General features: G+C 53.1%; 2 protein-coding genes across 5 annotated transcripts; one reads left to right on the forward strand and one right to left on the reverse strand.

Annotated features, from left to right (window-relative positions):
* The first annotated feature begins 30 nt into the window (after positions 1-30).
* On the forward strand, positions 31-4570 carry MIEF2 (mitochondrial elongation factor 2). Of its 3 annotated transcripts, none has more exons than XM_064726285.1 (4): positions 31-72; positions 524-698; positions 1121-1298; positions 2261-4570. In XM_064726285.1, exons 2-4 carry the CDS (start codon positions 531-533, stop codon positions 3292-3294), a joined length of 1380 nt encoding a protein of 459 aa, XP_064582355.1. In that variant the 5' UTR covers positions 31-72; positions 524-530; the 3' UTR covers positions 3295-4570. The 3 variants fall into 3 exon arrangements, with proteins under 3 accessions (XP_064582355.1, XP_064582353.1, XP_064582354.1); XM_064726283.1 differs by lacking the exon at positions 31-72 and adding an exon at positions 89-209; XM_064726284.1 differs by lacking the exon at positions 31-72 and adding an exon at positions 96-147.
* A 1048-nt stretch (positions 4571-5618) lies between these two features.
* On the reverse strand, positions 5619-17133 carry TOP3A (DNA topoisomerase III alpha). 2 transcript variants are annotated; one of them, XM_064726339.1, is made up of 20 exons: positions 17009-17133; positions 16227-16471; positions 14889-14948; positions 14292-14365; positions 13561-13636; positions 12927-13035; positions 12351-12494; positions 11694-11864; positions 11381-11481; positions 11173-11247; positions 10976-11058; positions 10649-10856; positions 10302-10487; positions 10007-10136; positions 9556-9669; positions 9311-9476; positions 8773-8916; positions 8363-8485; positions 7390-8120; positions 5619-6476 (listed from the first exon to the last, which is right to left on the reverse strand). In XM_064726339.1, exons 2-20 carry the CDS (start codon positions 16404-16406, stop codon positions 6298-6300), a joined length of 3054 nt encoding a protein of 1017 aa, XP_064582409.1. In that variant the 5' UTR covers positions 16407-16471; positions 17009-17133; the 3' UTR covers positions 5619-6297. The 2 variants fall into 2 exon arrangements, with proteins under 2 accessions (XP_064582409.1, XP_064582410.1); XM_064726340.1 differs by having other exon boundaries at positions 16227-16474.
* Between the last annotated feature and the right edge of the window lie 146 nt (positions 17134-17279).

The raw sequence follows: 17279 nt of genomic DNA on the forward strand, positions 1-17279 counted from the left end.
ACTTCCGCGCGCTGGTGGGCGGGGCCACGCTGCCTGCGCCCTCATTGGCTGGGGCCGCGCCGGGGGCGCGCGGTGAGTGCGGCGCGGGGGCGCGCGCGGGCGGGCAGCGCCGGGCCCGGGCAGGTCCCGGTGCCCGTGTCCCCCTCGGTCAGTGGTGGGGGGGGGCTCCCTTCCCGCGGTACCGCCACGGTGCCCCGCGAGGCTTTGCGGTAGGGCTGGGTGAGGAGCGGGTGACCCTTTCCCGGCGTGTCCGTTCCTTCTCCGGGCTGCTCCTTCCTCCCCCGGTGTGTCCCTTCCTTCCCGGTGTGTCCCTCCCCGGGGCTGCCCCTTCCTCCCCCGGTGTGTCCCTTCCCCGGTGTGTCGCTCCCCGGGGTGACCCTTGCCCCCTGCCCGCACCCAGCCGGGAGCCTTTATCCCGGAGGAGAGCGGAGCAGCGGAACCCGTTATTCCCCAAACCCTGCGGCTGTGCCCGTCCCGGGGTGCCAGCTCCCCCAGCCCGGGGTGACCCTCCCGTTCTCCGCAGGGTGACCATGGCGGCGTTTTGGCAGCAGCGGGGCCGGCGGCAGGAGAGCGGCGGGCTGGGCAGCGTCCTGGACGGGCTGGGCAGCGTGTTCGATGTGCTGCTGGCCAACGCCAGGCTGGTGCTGGGCGTCAGCGGCGCCGCCGTGCTGGCCATCGCCACGCTGGCTGTCAAGAGGGTAAGGCTGGGATGGGCATCAGGGCACCAGAAAGGTGCCCAGGAGAGCTGGGTTGGCCCCAGTGTGCCCCGAATCTCGATGTTTGCTGCTGAGATGGTTCCTTGCATATGGCACAAATGGCACTGGTGCTGGTAGCAGTGCTGTAAGCATGGAGCTGCATGTATCTGTCTTTGCCTGGAGCATTTGGGATACGCTTTTCCATCCCAAAAGGGACTTAAGTTGTATTTAGGTGTCTGTTTTCCACATAAAACCTGTATGAAGACGATGTGCACGTTTGTGGCTCCCCCCCCCAAATTTCTCTGAGCAGAAGCCTTGAGTGGGGCTGTCCCCCCACGTGTGTGCTCCAGAAGGGCTGTTGTCACCCATAAATCATGGAAAACAAAGACAACAACTTGTCCTCTTGGGTTTTTTATTCCCTCCAGCTGATCGACCGAGCCACCAGCCCTCGGGATGAGGGCGATCCCAAAGCTGAGCAGAAATCCCTGGAGGACAGCTGGCAGGACTTGCCATTGATCAAGGCAACACCAAAACCCGCCAAGAAGCAGAGGAGGGAAGACCTCAGCGAGCCCCTGCTGTCTGCAGCCCAGCCCGTGGTGCCAGGTGAGGCTCTGGTGCCCGGGCAGGAGGATCACCTTGCTGTGCTCCTGCTTGGGTGGCCCTGCCAGAGCTCTGTGTTATTTTTATCTCGGTGTCCGGAAAGCCGACCCCACTGAGCCTGCCCTCCTGGGAGGCTCCCGAGCCTCAGCCCCTTTTTAGGCAATGCCTGTGGAAACAGGATCTCAGCAGGACCTGTGGTGACACCAGGGTGTCCTGGCAGGGCTGTTGGGGGTTGTTTCCTCTGGCTGTGCTCGTTTTCTGGGTCAGCTGTGCCTGCAGGAAGGTGTGCTTGGGAGCTGCTGCAGACAAAGGCTGCTTTGTCCAGCTGCCTGTGGAGATGGCGTTTGTCCAAGTGGGAAACTGGCCCAGCTGGGTCCAGGGCATGTCCTGAGATAATGGCCCAGAGCAGGATTGTGTGTAGGATCCTCGTGTGAGGAGGTGGAGGGGCAGGCACTGATCCCTCTGATGATCAGTGACAGGACGTGAGGGAACTGCAGGAGCTGTGTCAGGGAGGGTCAGGTTGGATATTAGGAAAAGGTTCTTCCCCCAGAAGGTGTTTGGGCACAGCCCCAAGGCTGCCAGAGCTCCAGGAGTGTTTGGACAACACTCTCAGGGGCAGGGTGGGATTGTTGGGGTGTCCGTGCAGGGCCAGGAGCTGGACTGGATGATTTTTGTGGGTCCTTTCCAACTCAGCACATTCTGTGATTCTCTGACCCTGGCAGCAGGTCCCTTGCCTGGCTCCCATCCCTGGCTGAGGAGTGAGGCTGGGAACAGCCAGGTTTGGGGTTGGTTTGGGCTCTGCAAGGCTGAGAAGTGCTCTTAACATCAGTGGGCTCAATGGGGGCCCTTGGTGAGGTTGGTGTCAGCTCCAGAGGGGTGGGCTGAGAGCTGGGCACCCACCTTGTGTTGCTGAGGGTTTCAGGTGATGTGCTCAGAGCTGTGACTTCTCCTTTTTCCCCCCACAGATCCCAGGGGCTCCTCTGTCCCTCTGGGGGCTCCTCAGGTCCAGTCCAGCCTCACGCTGCAGGAGAAGCTCCTCTCACACAGCAGCCAGCTGGCCGTGCCCGAGTTCCAAGTGTCCCTTGTCCCACAGCTGGCCAGGAGCATCTGCAGCCAACTGCAGAACTTCCTGAGGAGCAAATTCCCAGAGCTGCCCTTCGGCCGCCCGTCCCTCAGCGGGGCCCTGCTCGATGGCCTCGAGGTGCTGGCAGCTGACCACGTCCACCTCATGCTCCCGCTGGTCCTCGACGCCGGGCTCTGGAGCCTCATCTCAGGGGAGGACACCGTGGTGAGGAACCCCCAGTACTGGATGATCAAGAGGATCGACCTGGGCTATTTCCCTCGTGGGTGCAGCCCCTGGGACAGGTTCATGGTGGGCAGGTACCTGTCCTCCAGCGTGCTCAACGAGATCCTCCACAAGCTGCTGGTGGCCTCCATCAACTGGCCTGCCATCGGTGGCCTGCTGGGCTGTGCCATCCACCCCATGGTGGCCTCCCGGGAGCTGAAGCTGGAAGTCAAACACGATCAGGTTGATCTGAGCATCACCCTCTTGCCAGTGGTGGAAATGGAGGACAAGGTTCTCGTGGCTGTTCCTCCTGAAGGACCGGTGGAAAACCTGTGGCTGGAGAGCTTTTACAGGGCGGAGGTGTCGAGGCTGAAGGAGCTGGATGCTGCTGACTCCGGGGCTCGGCAGCTCTGCCTGCGCATCCTCAATGGCGCCTGCAAGCGCCAGCCCAGGCTGCACAAACTGGGGGGCAGCCCTGTGACCCACCTGATCCTGCACCTCAGTGACACCACCTCGGACTGGGCACAGGAGAGCCTTGCTGACAGGTTCCAGCAGGTGCTCGAGGAGCTGGTGGCTTCCCTGGAGAAAGGAGTCCTGCCTTGCTATTTCAACCCCAAAATCAACCTGTTCTCCGGGCTCTTGGAAGAGGAAATTGATGAGATGGGCTTTGTGCTCTACAGGGCCATAACTGAGCCAGAGGTCCTGCTGAAGTGACTGGAGTGTTGGGAGCTTCTGAATGTGGGGTGTTGCTCCCCTGCCTGCTGCTCCCTGCTCTGAGGGCTGTGATGCTTCTAGTTGACTAGTCAGTAAGAGGCAAGGTTCTTGCACTTTATGAGGAAAAAACCCACGTTTCCTGTGTGAATAAAACGTGCCTGAGCAGAGGTGGGTGCTGGCAGAAGGAGCCTTTGGCTCAGAGGCTCTGCTGAGCCCGGGGTGAGGGCAGCCCACACCACACAAGTGAGTTCTGTCTGCTGGGAGCCCAGTGAAGCATGTTTGGGCTCTGGCTCCAGTGTCCTCTGCCTGCCCCAGCTGTCAGGTTCCCCTCAGGCTCTGAGACCAGCTGGAGCTGGAGGGGAGCAGCCCCTTGCTGCTGCTGTGTCCTGCAGACCCCTCAGGTGCCACATCTTGGGTTGGTCCTGTCACCAGCACCCTGTGTGGCCTCACTGTGCCAGCACTCAGGGCAGGGGGAGCCTCACCCACCTGCAGGGTTTTGCCAATCCAGAATAAGCCCTGTGGATGGTACAGCCATAGCAAATGGGGGTTTATTCCTTGGAGACTCTTGCAGCTGCCAGAAGGGGTGAGCTCAGCCCTACCTCTCTATTCTGACAGTGTTGATGCTGCCCCAAAGAAGGAGCCCTTGTCCCATGCAGTGTTTGGCTGGAAGATGTCCTGAGAAATCGCTGCTGGCTCTGGGGAAGCTCCTGGTTTCAGCTGGAGGCTGCAGCAGGGCTGTTTGCCCTCCCCAGTGGGTGGCTGGCTGCCAGTGTCTGTCTGCAGGTACCTGTCCCCTCCCAGTCTGTCTGGTCACCTTTTCACACATGTAATGCTGCTGTCTTGAGGCCCTTTTTCCCTGGAGCACCCTGGAATGGGGTGGGGAAGTGGGGCAGGAATGTTGTGAGCAGAGTGCTTGCAAGAACTGAAGTGGTTTATGCTTTTTATTAAGAAGATATATTTTGTTTGGGTATTTTGATGGTTTTTTTCTTTTCCTTTGAGTGGCTGCTAGTAGGGTTTGGTCTGGCTCTAGTCCCAGAGAAAAGCAATTTATTCTAATATTTAATGGGAAGAGCTGGTTTGGCTCGTGGGTGGAGCTGGAGAAATCCTGTGGACTTCACTGTGAGCAGCTGTTGTGGTTTAGTTTTCTTTACAGCTACCATCTTGTTTATGGGAGGAAAAAAACCTGCTTTTCCTCCCAGTCTGACAATGCCTTTGTTCCTCCAAACCACTTCCCAGGTGTTAGTGATGAGAATAAACCTTCCCTGTGCACACTGGTTCTCTGCTGTCAGCTCTCCTTTGTCTCCTTTCCCCTGCCAAGGGCTGAAATGACTCCTCAGCTGTGTGGCCTTCCTGGGAACGACCCAGGGCATGTCCTGGAGAGCTTGGTGATGGTCAGATCCCATCCTGCACAGTCTTCCTCATCCTCCTCCTCCTCTTCCAAAGCCCTGAAGCCCCAGAGTGCCTGGCTGCAGTGTGGGAGCTGTCTGGACACTGAGCTTGTACTTAGAGGGCTCAGCAGAGCATTGCCCAGGCTGAGGCTCCTAAAGCTGCTCCTGGCTGATCCAGCAGCAAGGTTTAACCTCTCCCTGTGTCCTGCACAGCTGCTGCCATTCCAAGGTGTCTGGCCAGGCTGCCTTGGCTCAGTGGCTGCATTCCAAACCTTGTCATGTTGGTATTTTAGCCCAGGGTATTTTTAGGCCACGGCTGTTGATGGTGGCAGGGAGGGCTACAGGGAAATGCAACCCAAATTCTCCTGGCTGTCTGCATGGGTTTGGGCCTGATAGCAATGGACTGCTGCAGGGTTCAGGCTCTCTTTCAGAGCTGTGGGCTCTGATTCCAGCTGCCCTCCAAGGGCTCCAGGCTGTCCCCCCTCAGTGCTGGCCCCAGGAACTGCTCTGTGCAGGACCCTGAGCAGCCCTGGAGCTCCTGGCAGCAGAGCACACAGCAATCCTGCAGATCCCCTCCTTTGATGAACAGAGGAAGCCCCAGCAGCGAGGGAAGAGGCAGCCTGGCTTCCCAGGGAGTTCAGCCTGAACTCAGAACAGGAAAACAGAGCTTCTCTTCAGCTCAGCCAGCTCTGTCTGTCTGTCCCAGATCAGCAGATGCAGCTGGTGAGATAAAAACTTTTTCCCATCTCTTTGTAGCTCACTTCTAAATTGCTGTGGGGAGTTTCTGCCAAGAAAGCTCCTCTATTGTTCCAGTGATTGGAAAGAGCAAGATTTGGCTGGATGCTTTCACAGTAAAAGCTTCACTATTTGATGTAGGAAGAAATAATTAGGGAAAGCTAAGGTGTCACTGCATCAAATTTAAAATTTAAATAATATTTTAATAAGAAACTCATTTAGTTTGACAAAAATTACTTTCATCAGCTAGCAGCATCACAAAGGCATGTCTCAAAGTTTGAGGAAGAACTTGCCTTCAACTTCAGGAACCATCTAAAATGAGGGCTTTTCCTGAGCACTGCAGCTGAGCTCCTCCAGGGCCAGCACCAGACCCAGCTCCTCAGCACCTCACCCTCCTTCACAACCCAGGTAAGGGTGACAATAAGGGGAATGTTGCTCAGATAACATCAACTGAGAAGGGAACTTAAATTCCACACTGTGGAAAGGCAGGGCCTGAGCAGAGCTTGGCAGCCCTGGTGTCCGTCCTGGTGTCTGTCCTGATCCAGTTTTTCCCTGCATGGAGAGGCCAGGAACAACACCAGGATGGTGCAGGGGATGATGCAGTGCAGTTTTCTCCACAGACTCAGCTTCCAAGTGCTTCCTTGAAATGTTCAGACCGTCCCAAACTGCTCAGCAGAAGAGCAGCTGGAAACAAAACCTGGTGGTGGAATCACTTTTCCAAGCTGGTTGAACCCCTGCTGAAACAAATGGCATCCCTTGGCAGGAGCAGCCTGCAGCCAGCCCCCCCAAAAAACACTCAAGGGACTTGTTCCCAAAGTCCAGTTCCTTGTGCAGAGCTCACAGCCCTGGTCCTGGCAGGCTCTCACAGCTCCATCCCAGCTCAGTGGTTCTGAGGACAGGTTTTCCTCGTGTGCCCAGGCTGGTGGCAAATGCTGCAGGTCCGTGGCTTCTTGGCAGCAGATGCTGAGGAGAGATTGCCTGGTCTCTTGGCCTTGCTTCCCAAGCCCCTGGAGTATCCATTGCTGCCAAAGTGGTTCAAAGAGTCATCTCCAGAAGGGCCTAGAGATAAACAACTTGAATTTAAGGATCTTTGAAAACATAAATAGGTGAGAAACACAAGGTAAGTTCAAAATAGCAGATCAAAGATATTGAGATTATTCCTGAACCTGCATTTGCTTCAGACTTGTTTGAACAGTGAAATGTTCCCTATTTGTCTTGCAGCATTAGAGACCTGTGGGAACAGCACAGGGGGAGCTGATCTGCCTGCTTGGATGCTCTGGTCTGCAGCTGAAGCAGAAACAGAACATGGCAGAGAAGAACTTGGGGTCTAAGTAATTTTGAAAGTTTGACTTTGCCCCTTCAGGCTCAATGTCTGAGGAGGGAGATCTCTCACAGACCACATCTCCCCTTCTGTACTTGGTTATGTCCTTTTTTGTCAGTTCTCTCTCTTTTGCACCCTTGTTTTGTCATTATTTTTCTTTTCAGCATCTTTCCAGTTTCACCTCTGACCAAAGCTCCAGAATGACTTGCTCTTTCCCTGTACCCCCAAACTAGGGCAGGGGGAGCAGCACAGTTTGCCTGGCATGCCAGGTGGGTTTGAATGTCTCCAGAGAGGGTCACTCTGTCACCTCCCTGGGCAGCTGCTCCAGAGCTCTGCCACCTTTAATATAAAGCAGTTCTTCCTCATGTTGAGGTCAAACTTCTTGTGTTTTAGTTTCTGGCCATTGCTCCTCATCCTGTCACCAAAACAAGCCTGGCACCATCCTTCCCTGAGATATTGACATGCATTAATGAGATCCCCTCTCAGTCTTCTCTTCTCTAGACTAAACAGGCCCAGCTCCCTCAGCTGGAGAGATGCTTCAGACCCCCCACCACCTTTGTGGCCTCCCCTGGACCCTCTCCAGCATCTCCTTGTTCTGTTCAGCTGAAGAACAGCCTGCAGCCCTGCAGTGTGCCCCCAGCCCGGCCATACCTGGTGCCACGTTCTCATCTGCCCACTGGAAGAAGCCACACTGCTGCTCCCGGGGCTTGGGGCAGGTGTGGAACTGCCTGCCCTTGTTGGGGCCGTCCTTCTGCACGGTGCGCGTCACCGCGGGCTGCTCACACCTGCACACCGTGCCACCACCACTGCCACCTCCAGTGTCCCAGCTGCTGCTTCCCAGGGGCTCCCTGCCTCCTCCTGGCCTCTGGAATCCTGCTGGGGCTCTCCCAGCAGCGGGCTGGAGCGGCGTGGAGCTGCCTCTGTCCTGTGGCTGCTCGTCAGCCCAGAGGAAGAAGTTGCAGGAGCCGGAGCCGCACTTGTAGAACTGGCGGCCCTTGTTGGGGCCGTCCTTGCGCACGGTCAGCAGCAGCGCCTCGCTGCCACAGTTGCACACCACAGCATTGCCGTCGTCTGCAGCAGCTGGAGGAGCAGCTGGAGGAGCAGCCCTGGGGGTTCTGGGGGTGTTGATGGAGAGCAGGTGTCCCCGTGCCACATTTGAGGTCCCCCTGGCCTGCCTGGTCTCGCTGCTGGATCTGTTCAGGGAGTGGTTGGCCTGCAGGTGGTGCCCGGGTTGGGGGGTGGGTGGTGCAGGTTGGGATGATCTGTGCAAGTACTTGAGGTCCAAAAGCTCTTTCAGCATCTCATCACAGCCTCCAATGCAGCCAACGAACTCCAGGGGCATCACAGGGGGAACGCTGCCCTTCTTGAATTTAAACTTCAGTCTGCAGGGAAAGGAAGAGTCAGTCTCCCAGTTTCTCATCAACAGACCTCAATTTACACTTGGACTTTTATTTATTGTTTTGATTCTGCTATATGGAGGCCAGTTTCCCCAACTCCTCTTCCTTCCATCCCCAAGCCAAGTGCTACTCCAGCTTTCCAAGGCTGGAATGGAAAATGGTTGCCCAGCCTAGCCCATGGAAGTCTCTGCCCCAATGTCCAACAAGGGATAACTGGCATGACCTACCTGTGAACTGGATGGGGTTGACACACATCACAGATGCTCTCATCCCTGCTCACATCCACCACAAAATCAGGGAACCAGACTGCAGTTTTACAGGCTGGATAGCCCATGCAGCTGAGGTAGAACCTGCCGAGGGACAAAGGTGCTGGATGAGGAAGAGGCAAACTCAAGACAGTTGGGGATCCCTTCTCGTGTCTTCTCAGCCATTAGAAATTGTCAAAACTGCAATTTTACAGGGGAAATGCCTACTTGAGAAGAGATTCAGCTGAGTCCACACAGCTCAGGTAGCTGGTGGAGTCAGCAAGCTGCAGCCCAAGGTTTCCAAGCTTTCACCAAAGGAGGTAAAAATGAAAGCCTGGAGAAACGAACACAACAAACCAACACAGGAGGCCACAAGAGGGGAGGTCACCAACCCGCCGTTCTTCCTGGTCTTCAGGACCATGTCACTGTTGCACTGGGGACATTTCCGAACAGAAAGGGGCGTGGCTGGGTACACCTCATCCTGCTCTGGAACTTCTGCAGCTTCTCCCAGATACTGGGCCAGGGCCTGGTCCAACCTGTAAAGAAATGAGCAGAGCAATGAGGTGCTGCAGTGACTCAGAGCCTGCTGCCCCCCACACAGCCCCTCTGAGCTCCTCCACAAGCACACTGACTCAGCACCACGTTTCTGGAACAGGAAAGGTGTGGGTACAACATCAGAGGTCAGTGCATGTTGCCATCCCCAAATTTAATCTTAACTGCTCATCCTGGTTTAAACCCTTGGCTGGGAGGAACTCCTGACAGCATGCCAGGCTTTGAGTCATCCTTTCCCACACAAATACCACAACATGGGGGGCAGAGCTCCAGGAAAAGAGTGTGACAGGATCCCCCACTCCAGGCTGAGCCCCAGAAGAGCAGCAAGCACCTCCCAGCAAAACAAAGCAGAAGGAAGAGGGCAAAGACAGGACTCACTTGTTGGCTCTGGCCACCGCTTCAATGAAGACCTGCTTGTACTTCTGGACCTGCTGCTGCAACACTACAGATTTGTCTTTCTTCCCCTCACAGATCAGTTTTAGATCAGCCTCCAGCTCAGCTCGAAGGTCAGGCTTGGACATCTCGTAGCCCATGGAATCATAGCCTGAGGAATACGTGGGATGGTAAGTGAAAGGAAGGAGCCAGTAAGGCCCCTGGCACCTTTGTGAGGGCTCTCTGCTCACCTTCCACCAGCCCCATGCCCAGCTGGCCGGGCAGGAAGCGCTGATCCGCCGTCAGCCCCACGTACATGCGCGTCTTGATCGTCTCGATGTGCTCGGCGTGGGTGGCATCAGTCCCTGGAAGCACAGAGATGTCAGCCAAATCAGGAGCCAAGACGTGATTTCTCCCATGCCCAGGGACAAGGACACAGCTAATGGTGAGGAGCAGCACTGCCCCTGTGCCCTGCTGGCACTGAGGTCAGCAAAGTGCTGGCAGCACACCCTGAACCAAAAAATTTCCCCCCTCCCTGGGTACTGGAGGCACTCTGCAGGCTCCTGAGGATGTCTGGACTTTGCCCTTTATATCCCTTTTTTCTGCACATTTAAGTCATTTCTTATCTACAGCAACATTTGGAGAATTCCCTGGGGAGAATTCCCTCTGCCAAGAGCAAGAGGCCACGCTGCCAGTACTGACCAATGCCGTGTTTTTCCATGAGAGCAATGAGATCTGCTTCTGTGAGGAGCAGGGGAGGACTGGTTTCCCCATCCACCATCTCCACCGTGGTGGGCTGAAAACGAGACCCTTTCTGATACAGAGGGATAACCTGGAGGGAAGGAGAGTCTCTTTGAAACTGCTTCCTGGTCCATTCACTCAGGACAAAGGCTCTAAATCAGACAGAAATGGGCAAAAGATGCTGTGCAGAGAGATCTAAAGTTGGCAGTGAAGTGCTACTTTAGCCTCTCCCACTTATGTTACTCAAAGGGATTACCTTATCACTCCACTTGTCATAGGGATACACTTCCAGGTAATTTCTGGCCAGGATCATGAGTCCCTGAGCAATGAATTGCTCGTTGGCAATGTCGATCTCCACAGTTGTTTCCTGTCCTTTGGCATCCTGAGAGCAGCAAGCCAGGAAGTGGCGCACGATGAACTCGTAGAGTCTCTGCTCATTGCCCTGAGATCAGACAGTGAGAAGGGTGAGTGTCCTCCCAGATTAACAAGACATCACAAATCAGTGGGGTCTCAGGTGAGGATTTTGTGCTAATGATCACGTTAAGATTTTATCTTTATTTATCAAGCAACACAACCCATCCAGTTCCCTCTGGTTACACCCACCTGCAGGTTGCTGGCATATTTTGTGGGGTGAATGGGAGGGTGAGCCTGATCAGATTTGGTTCCACTCCGAGGGGTCGGCCCACCCTCATCCAAAATCCTCTGTGCAAACCCTCCCCAGTTTGGGTCCTGTGTTTGCTGTTCTACCAAGGCAGACAGGTTCAGCTCCTTGGGGAAAATGTTGGTCTCAGTTCGAGGGTAACTAATGAACCTTGGGAAGAAAGACAGGAGAGCAATTTGAGACTTGCTCCAAGATGCTTCCCATTTCTAACAAAAGGCCATTTAGTTTTAGAAGAATTAAGTTTACCAAGCCAAGTCTTGCTTTCTTACCCTTTAGTATAGAGTTTTTCTGCTATTGTCATTGTTTCCTTTGCATTTATTTTCAGTTTGCGGGAAGCCAATTTTTCCAGTTCCTGCATTGGGAAGAGCCAGAAAACCCAAAAGTATTAGTGGATAATTCAAAGCAGTGAGTAAAACATCTGTTCAAAGCTCTTTTCAGAGAAACCCTACCCAGAGTTCAAACATACCACAGTGTCCAGGGGCAGGGGCCTCCATTTGCTCTTTGGCTTGCTCACAACATCAACAACAGTCGCTACCGGATCCTAAACAGAGCAAGCAAAACCCACATATCCTTCAGGAGTTTACACAAACTGTTCTTTAAAAGTCTTGAGCAAGACAGATACAGGGAATGCTTGGCTGAATCTGGATTATGCAACTATTTACAAGCTTTCCTACCTCCATACACATCTGGTAAAGGACCAGGCACGCCGTGTGGTTGAAGAGCCGGTTCCTCTTCCAGTTGAAGACCACGCTGCCATCCTCATGGTCGTGGGTCACTGTGAGGGACAACAGAGCTGGCTGATGCAGGAGCCACAAAATGGAAATACCACAAAGGAGCTTGGAAACCTTCCATCTTTCCTCAGTGTTCATGGCAGAGGAAGAGGAAAATATCTCTGGAGCGTTTTTGTGTCAGTTGCTCCAATGTTTTTCCTTTTTATCCACATCAAAACCTTGAAGATGGAGCCCAGGAGTGTTTCCCCAAACATACCTTTAATTTTGTAGAAGGCTTCAGGAACAAAAGCCTGGATGGCTTTAAAGCGTTCAACTACAAATCCCAGTGTGGGGAACTGGCAGCTGCCATAGCTGATGAGCTGATCTGCTAAAATATCAGGGAAGATCTTGCGCAGCCTCAGCGTCTGGAATCTGGTGAAGGCAGCACCTGGGGGAACAAAATGGGCACCACAACTGAGTACAACAATGCTGAGTGATAATCACAGTACTTCAGATCTTTTTAATATTCTGAGCATTAATTTTATAATACTCAGTTGAAGAAGCTTGTCAGTGCTGCATGAGCTATAAATTTAATATTTGCTTCAAGGAGAAATTTCCTATTTTCAGGAGGAATTTTTTCACAGAAGAGGCTTTGAAACATTGGAATGGACTGCCCAGGGAGGTGGTGGAGTCACCATCCCTGGAGATGTTCAAGAAACGACTGGATGTGGCATTCAGGACTCTGGTTTACAGGAGGGGATCAGTCACAGGTTGGATTCACTCTTGGGAGTTGATGATGCTCTGATTCAAAGAGCACACTCCCAGTAAAACATGAGATGTCTTTTAGTCATATCTGATCTAAAAATCAGTTTCATGAGACTACAGAGGGCATTTCTGCCTTGAGCTGAGGTTCCAGTAAGAGATGTTTACGTGCCTATCCTGAGGTCCAGCTCCTGCCTGACGTCCACGGCGTCGCTGGTTCTCTGGTCGGGCTGGGTGAGGTTCTCGCAGGCGGCCCTGACGGCGTGAGGGGTGATCTCAGAGAACCGTGCTCGGAACACCTGCAGGTTTGGCTTCACTGCACACACACACACAGAAAGCACAGGGACTCCATCACCAACAGAAAGGAGCAGCTGATAAACACTTACAAAGAACACAAAACCATTTTGGAGTCAGTTTAATTCCCTGTGTCTGCCTTGATGTATTTTAACCAGTGTTATGTCTTCAGGGGGTTTTAGCACTCTGAAGACAGGAATTTGAAACAATATTTTGGCTATTTTCTATAAAATTTGGAACTCATCACCCTGCTCTGAGTCAGAGTGCTTAAGAGATCGTGCTGTCAACTGATTCTACAGTGTTCCAACAGCTGGTTGCATTTCTGGTGTAGTATGGCCACATTATTATAATTAGTCAGCATTTAACCTGGACACAATAGAATTGAGAATTTGCCTCTGCTGAAGGAGTTGTTGAACCATTAATGGAATCAGAGTGATGGAGATGCTCTACACACCAGCTCTGCACACGTGGATGATCTCAAAGCCAATGTTCTCTCCTTCTCGGTCGCAGTCAGTCCAGATCACCAGGGCTTGGCACTGCTGGATTTCCCGTTCAAGGGTTCTCTGAGAGGAGAAAAACAACACAGGGAGAACATTCCAGGCCACTTGCTCTGTCATTTCATTTCAGAATGACTCACTGAACACCAAATGCAATGTGTATCCATGGAGATGGGTTGTTGCAATAACATTTTGTAATTGTGTGTCTCGGGAGATCAGGCAGCTTTTAAAAGAATTGAGTCATTTATTTACATCTAATTCTGTTAAAAAGTTTGGCTTGGAGCAGGTTGTGCCACAATCTGTTTTCTAAAAATGTCTTTTTCTGTAGAACTGAGACACAATCATCAATTCCACCTTGTTGGAAAAAAACATTTCTATTTTTAGCTGTTCCTTCACTGCACTACTTGTACATGAACAAGAGTTTCAGTGCCACAAATGAACAGCATATACAGTCCTAGGAAATGTAGGAGGAATCTGCTAAACTGCAGAAATGTGGATGTTAAGGACAAAGGTAAGATCATCCCTCTGTCTGGGACAAGATTTGTTGAGCCAACCCCTGAGCTCAGTTTCAAAGTCTTAACCATGATGTACCTTGATATCCAGGTAATTTTCAGGGCAATACTTCTCAATTTCAGCATCAAAAAGAGCTAAAGGGTTGCAGCTATGCCTGGAAAACAGAGGAGAAACGTGTGTGTGCATCACATAAACTAAAAGACCCTTTGTGAGACACTACTTGGTGCTCCCTAAGTACTGGAATTAATGTATTTTATTACAGGCCTGGTTTCAGACAACAGAAATGAAATGCTGAGTAACATTTAAAAGCAACAGAATGAAAAACCAGCCAGAGAAAACAGCAAATCTGGAAGGCAACAAGCAGCTTGTCCAATCTGAAGCCCAGAGTACAAAAGGAGGTAAGGCAAAGAAAGCACCTTGCTTCCCAGAACAGCTCCCAGCTGAACAAAGAACACAAAACCATCCCATTTTGGGGTCAGTTTAACTCCCTGTGCCTGCCTTGATGTATTTTAACCAGTATTATATCTTGAGGGGGTTTTAGCACTCTGAAGACAGGAATTTGAAACAATATTTTGGCTATTTTCTATAAAATTTGGAACTCATCACCCTGCTCTGAGTCAGAGTCGCTCCCTGCCCCTTTGAGCTTGCAGTGTCAGGGATGGGAACAGGAGGTGACAGAGCCCCTCCTGTGAGGGCCAGGAGGTGACAGAGCCCCTCCTGTGAGGGCCAGGAGGTGACAGAGCCCTTCCTGTGAGGGCCAGGAGGTGACAGAGCCCTTCCCCTCCCTGCCAGGGCCACAAGGTACCAACCATTTGCGAAATGGCATGATAAAATCATGAGCCAGTAAATGTCCTGACACGGATGTCATCACCATGGTAACGTTCTGCAAGAGACACAGCGAGGAAATGAGTGCCCATCACTCACCAAAAACTACTCACAGCCCCAAAATCTCCCTTTGGTTCTCAGTTTAAATGATTAGTGACACCTTTCTCCTGTTAATCCCAGAGTGGTTTGGGTTGGGAGGAGCCTTAAAGCCCATCCAGTGTCACCTCTTTCATGGCAGGGACACCTTCCACTGTCCCAGGCTGCTCCAAGCCCCATCCAACCTGGCCTGGAACACTTCCAGGGATGGAGCAACATCATAACAAGCTCCATCCATGGTCTTATCCTCAATTTTTGTAGGAAGCTCCCAATTTGAAACAGCAACATATTTTTGACAGACATAAAACCAGAAAGTTAAAAGATTTAGAGCAACAAAACAGGTGGTGGAGCAAAGAAAACAACATCTGACTTTTTCTCATCTTTGGGCAGAACATCCCTGTGTTTTTTAACTCCTGAGAAATGGCTTTTATTAATTAGTATTTGTACTTCATTAATCCAGCAGCAGATGGAGAGAGAACTCTTACCTGGCCAAACATCTGGTAATCATATTCATAGATTTTGTTGAACTTGGAAAACCCTTCTCGCTGGAAGGAAAAGGAGAATTCCTGAGTTTCTGGATTTTCACAGGACACAAATTCTTAAATTTTTTTTAATTAAAATTTTTAACAGGAAACAAATCCATCCTGCCCTGCTTTGTCCACACTGGGATGGAAATCTCCTGTATCATTTATGGAGGCACTGAAATGGTGATTCCCAAGGTAAGAGGATTTTAAACCATTCCTGAAGGTGGTGCCAGGGTTATCTCCCCATGAATAATGAGGAACTGATTTATTTAATGGGGCTGGCCAGTTTTTAGAAACTCCTATGTTGTTCCAAGTGACAAGCAGTGTCCCCAAGGCTACCTCCCACCTAACTGGGACTCATGGAAGCTTCTAGATTGTGTATTTACTGCTTTTTTTACAGAGGTGGGATGATTGATGTCTTGATTGGGACTGTCAGCATCCAGGTTCTCAATAACACCTTTTATTCAAATAAAGGAGGTTGGAGCCACTTTTCCCAGGTGACAAGGTGAGAGAGAACACCCTCAGGCTGTCCCAGGGAAGGTTTAGGCTGGACATCAGGAAGAATTTCTTCATGGAAAGGGTTATCAAGCATTGCAAGTGCCCAGGGAATTGGTGGAGTCACCACTCCTGGAGGTGTTCAAGGAACACCTGGATGTGGCACTCAGTGTTCAGGTCTGGGTGCCAAGGTGGGGATCATGGGTTGGATTCAATAATTTCAGAGGTCTTTTTCAACCTCAGTGACTCTCTGATTCTGGCCTAGGTCTAGCAGCACCTTAGTTTGGAAATTCCTTAGTTTGGAAACAGGAAGTGATTATGCAAACTGTTACCAGAGCAGCAGAGAGTAGAAATAATTTAATTTTTCTTCTCCAAACCACAGCCCGTTTTTGTTTTATTTGGTGACCTCCAGCAAACCCCTGACACTGCTGATGCTGCAGAAGTGCTGCTTTTAGACAGGGAAATGCATGCCAATGGATGGTGTCAGTTTCTGAAGCCCTTGTCAGGAAGGACCCAGGGAGCTCTCACCACGGGAAGGCAGAGGGAGCTGAATTCCCACTCGGCTTAACCCACAAGGACCTGAGACTCCCAAATACATTTGGGCAAGTGATGTCTGTCCGCAGAACATTCTTGTACCCTCGTGTGTCCAGGGACAAAACCAGTACCAAGTGTGCCATGTGCTGATGTGAAATGGCCATGCCAAGCTCTGCTGGGAGTGCTGGAGCTGCCATACACAACACAGACCCGCCCAACCCCTGTCTCCGTGCCCCAGGGGATAGCACGGCGTGGCCGGGCCGTTCCTACCCGCCGCATCCTCCTGTTGGAGAGCAGCTCGGCGATGCCCCGGGCAGCATCGTTCTTCTCGGCCACGCACAGCACCTTGCGGATCCTCTGCAGCGCCACCTCCTCCGCGGCCCGCGAGAAGCAGCGCCAGGGCTGGGGCAGCATGCTGGCCCTGCGGAGCAGCCGCACGGACACGTTCATCACAGGGGGTGAGGCCAGGGCATGCTGCTGCTGCTGCTGCTGCTGCTCCGCGTCCCGGGCCGGTGCTGCTGGGATGAGAGAGCGCCGGGGTCACCGGGAGGCTCGGGGCAGCCCCTGGGGGATGGAGATGTCACCCCCTCCCCTGCAGGCACAGCTGTCGGGGGTCCTGCAGCCCGTCCCTCGGCCCTTTCCTGCTGGGGCTGGGGCTGCCCTCTCCCCCATAGCCGGGGCAGCGCAGCCCCCTCATCACCCCCGATCCCCCTGGGGCTGTCCCTTCCCGGGGTAGCGCAGTTCCCTCATCACCCCCGATCCCTCCCTTGGGCTCTCCCGTACCGAGGGCAGCGCAGCCCCCTCATCATCCCCGATCACCCCTTGGGTTCTTCCTTACCGGGGTAGCGCAGTTCCCTCATCATCCCTGCTCCCTCTCGGCTGTCCCTTACCCGGGGCAGCGCAGTCCCCTCATCACCCCCGATCCCCCCTTGGGCTCTCCCGTACCGGGGTAACGCAGTCCCCTCATCACCCCCGATCCCCCTCGGGCTGTCCCTTTCCCTTCCCCTTCCCTTTCTTTTTCCTTCGCCCTTTTCTCCCCGTTCTCCCCTCACCTCCCAGACCTCCCGCGCTCCGCTGTCGCTCCCCGTCACCGTCACGTCCTGCCGTAAAGCGCAGCCGCGGCGGCGCCAACGAACTACAACTCCCGAGATGCTCCGCGGCGCCTCTCCCGCCGCCGCTCCGCCTCGGTTTTCCCCATTTCCCGCCGCCTCTGGGCGCGTCCCACGGTCGGTAACGACAAAAAGCGACGACGGTAAATATAAACAACTCCAGCTGAGGAAGAGGAGGAAGAGGAGGCGGTGGCGTCGCTTCCTGCCGGCGGGG

This window comes from Zonotrichia leucophrys, chromosome 14, assembly GCF_028769735.1.
Source record: "Zonotrichia leucophrys gambelii isolate GWCS_2022_RI chromosome 14, RI_Zleu_2.0, whole genome shotgun sequence".
Lineage (NCBI taxonomy): Eukaryota > Metazoa > Chordata > Aves > Passeriformes > Passerellidae > Zonotrichia > Zonotrichia leucophrys.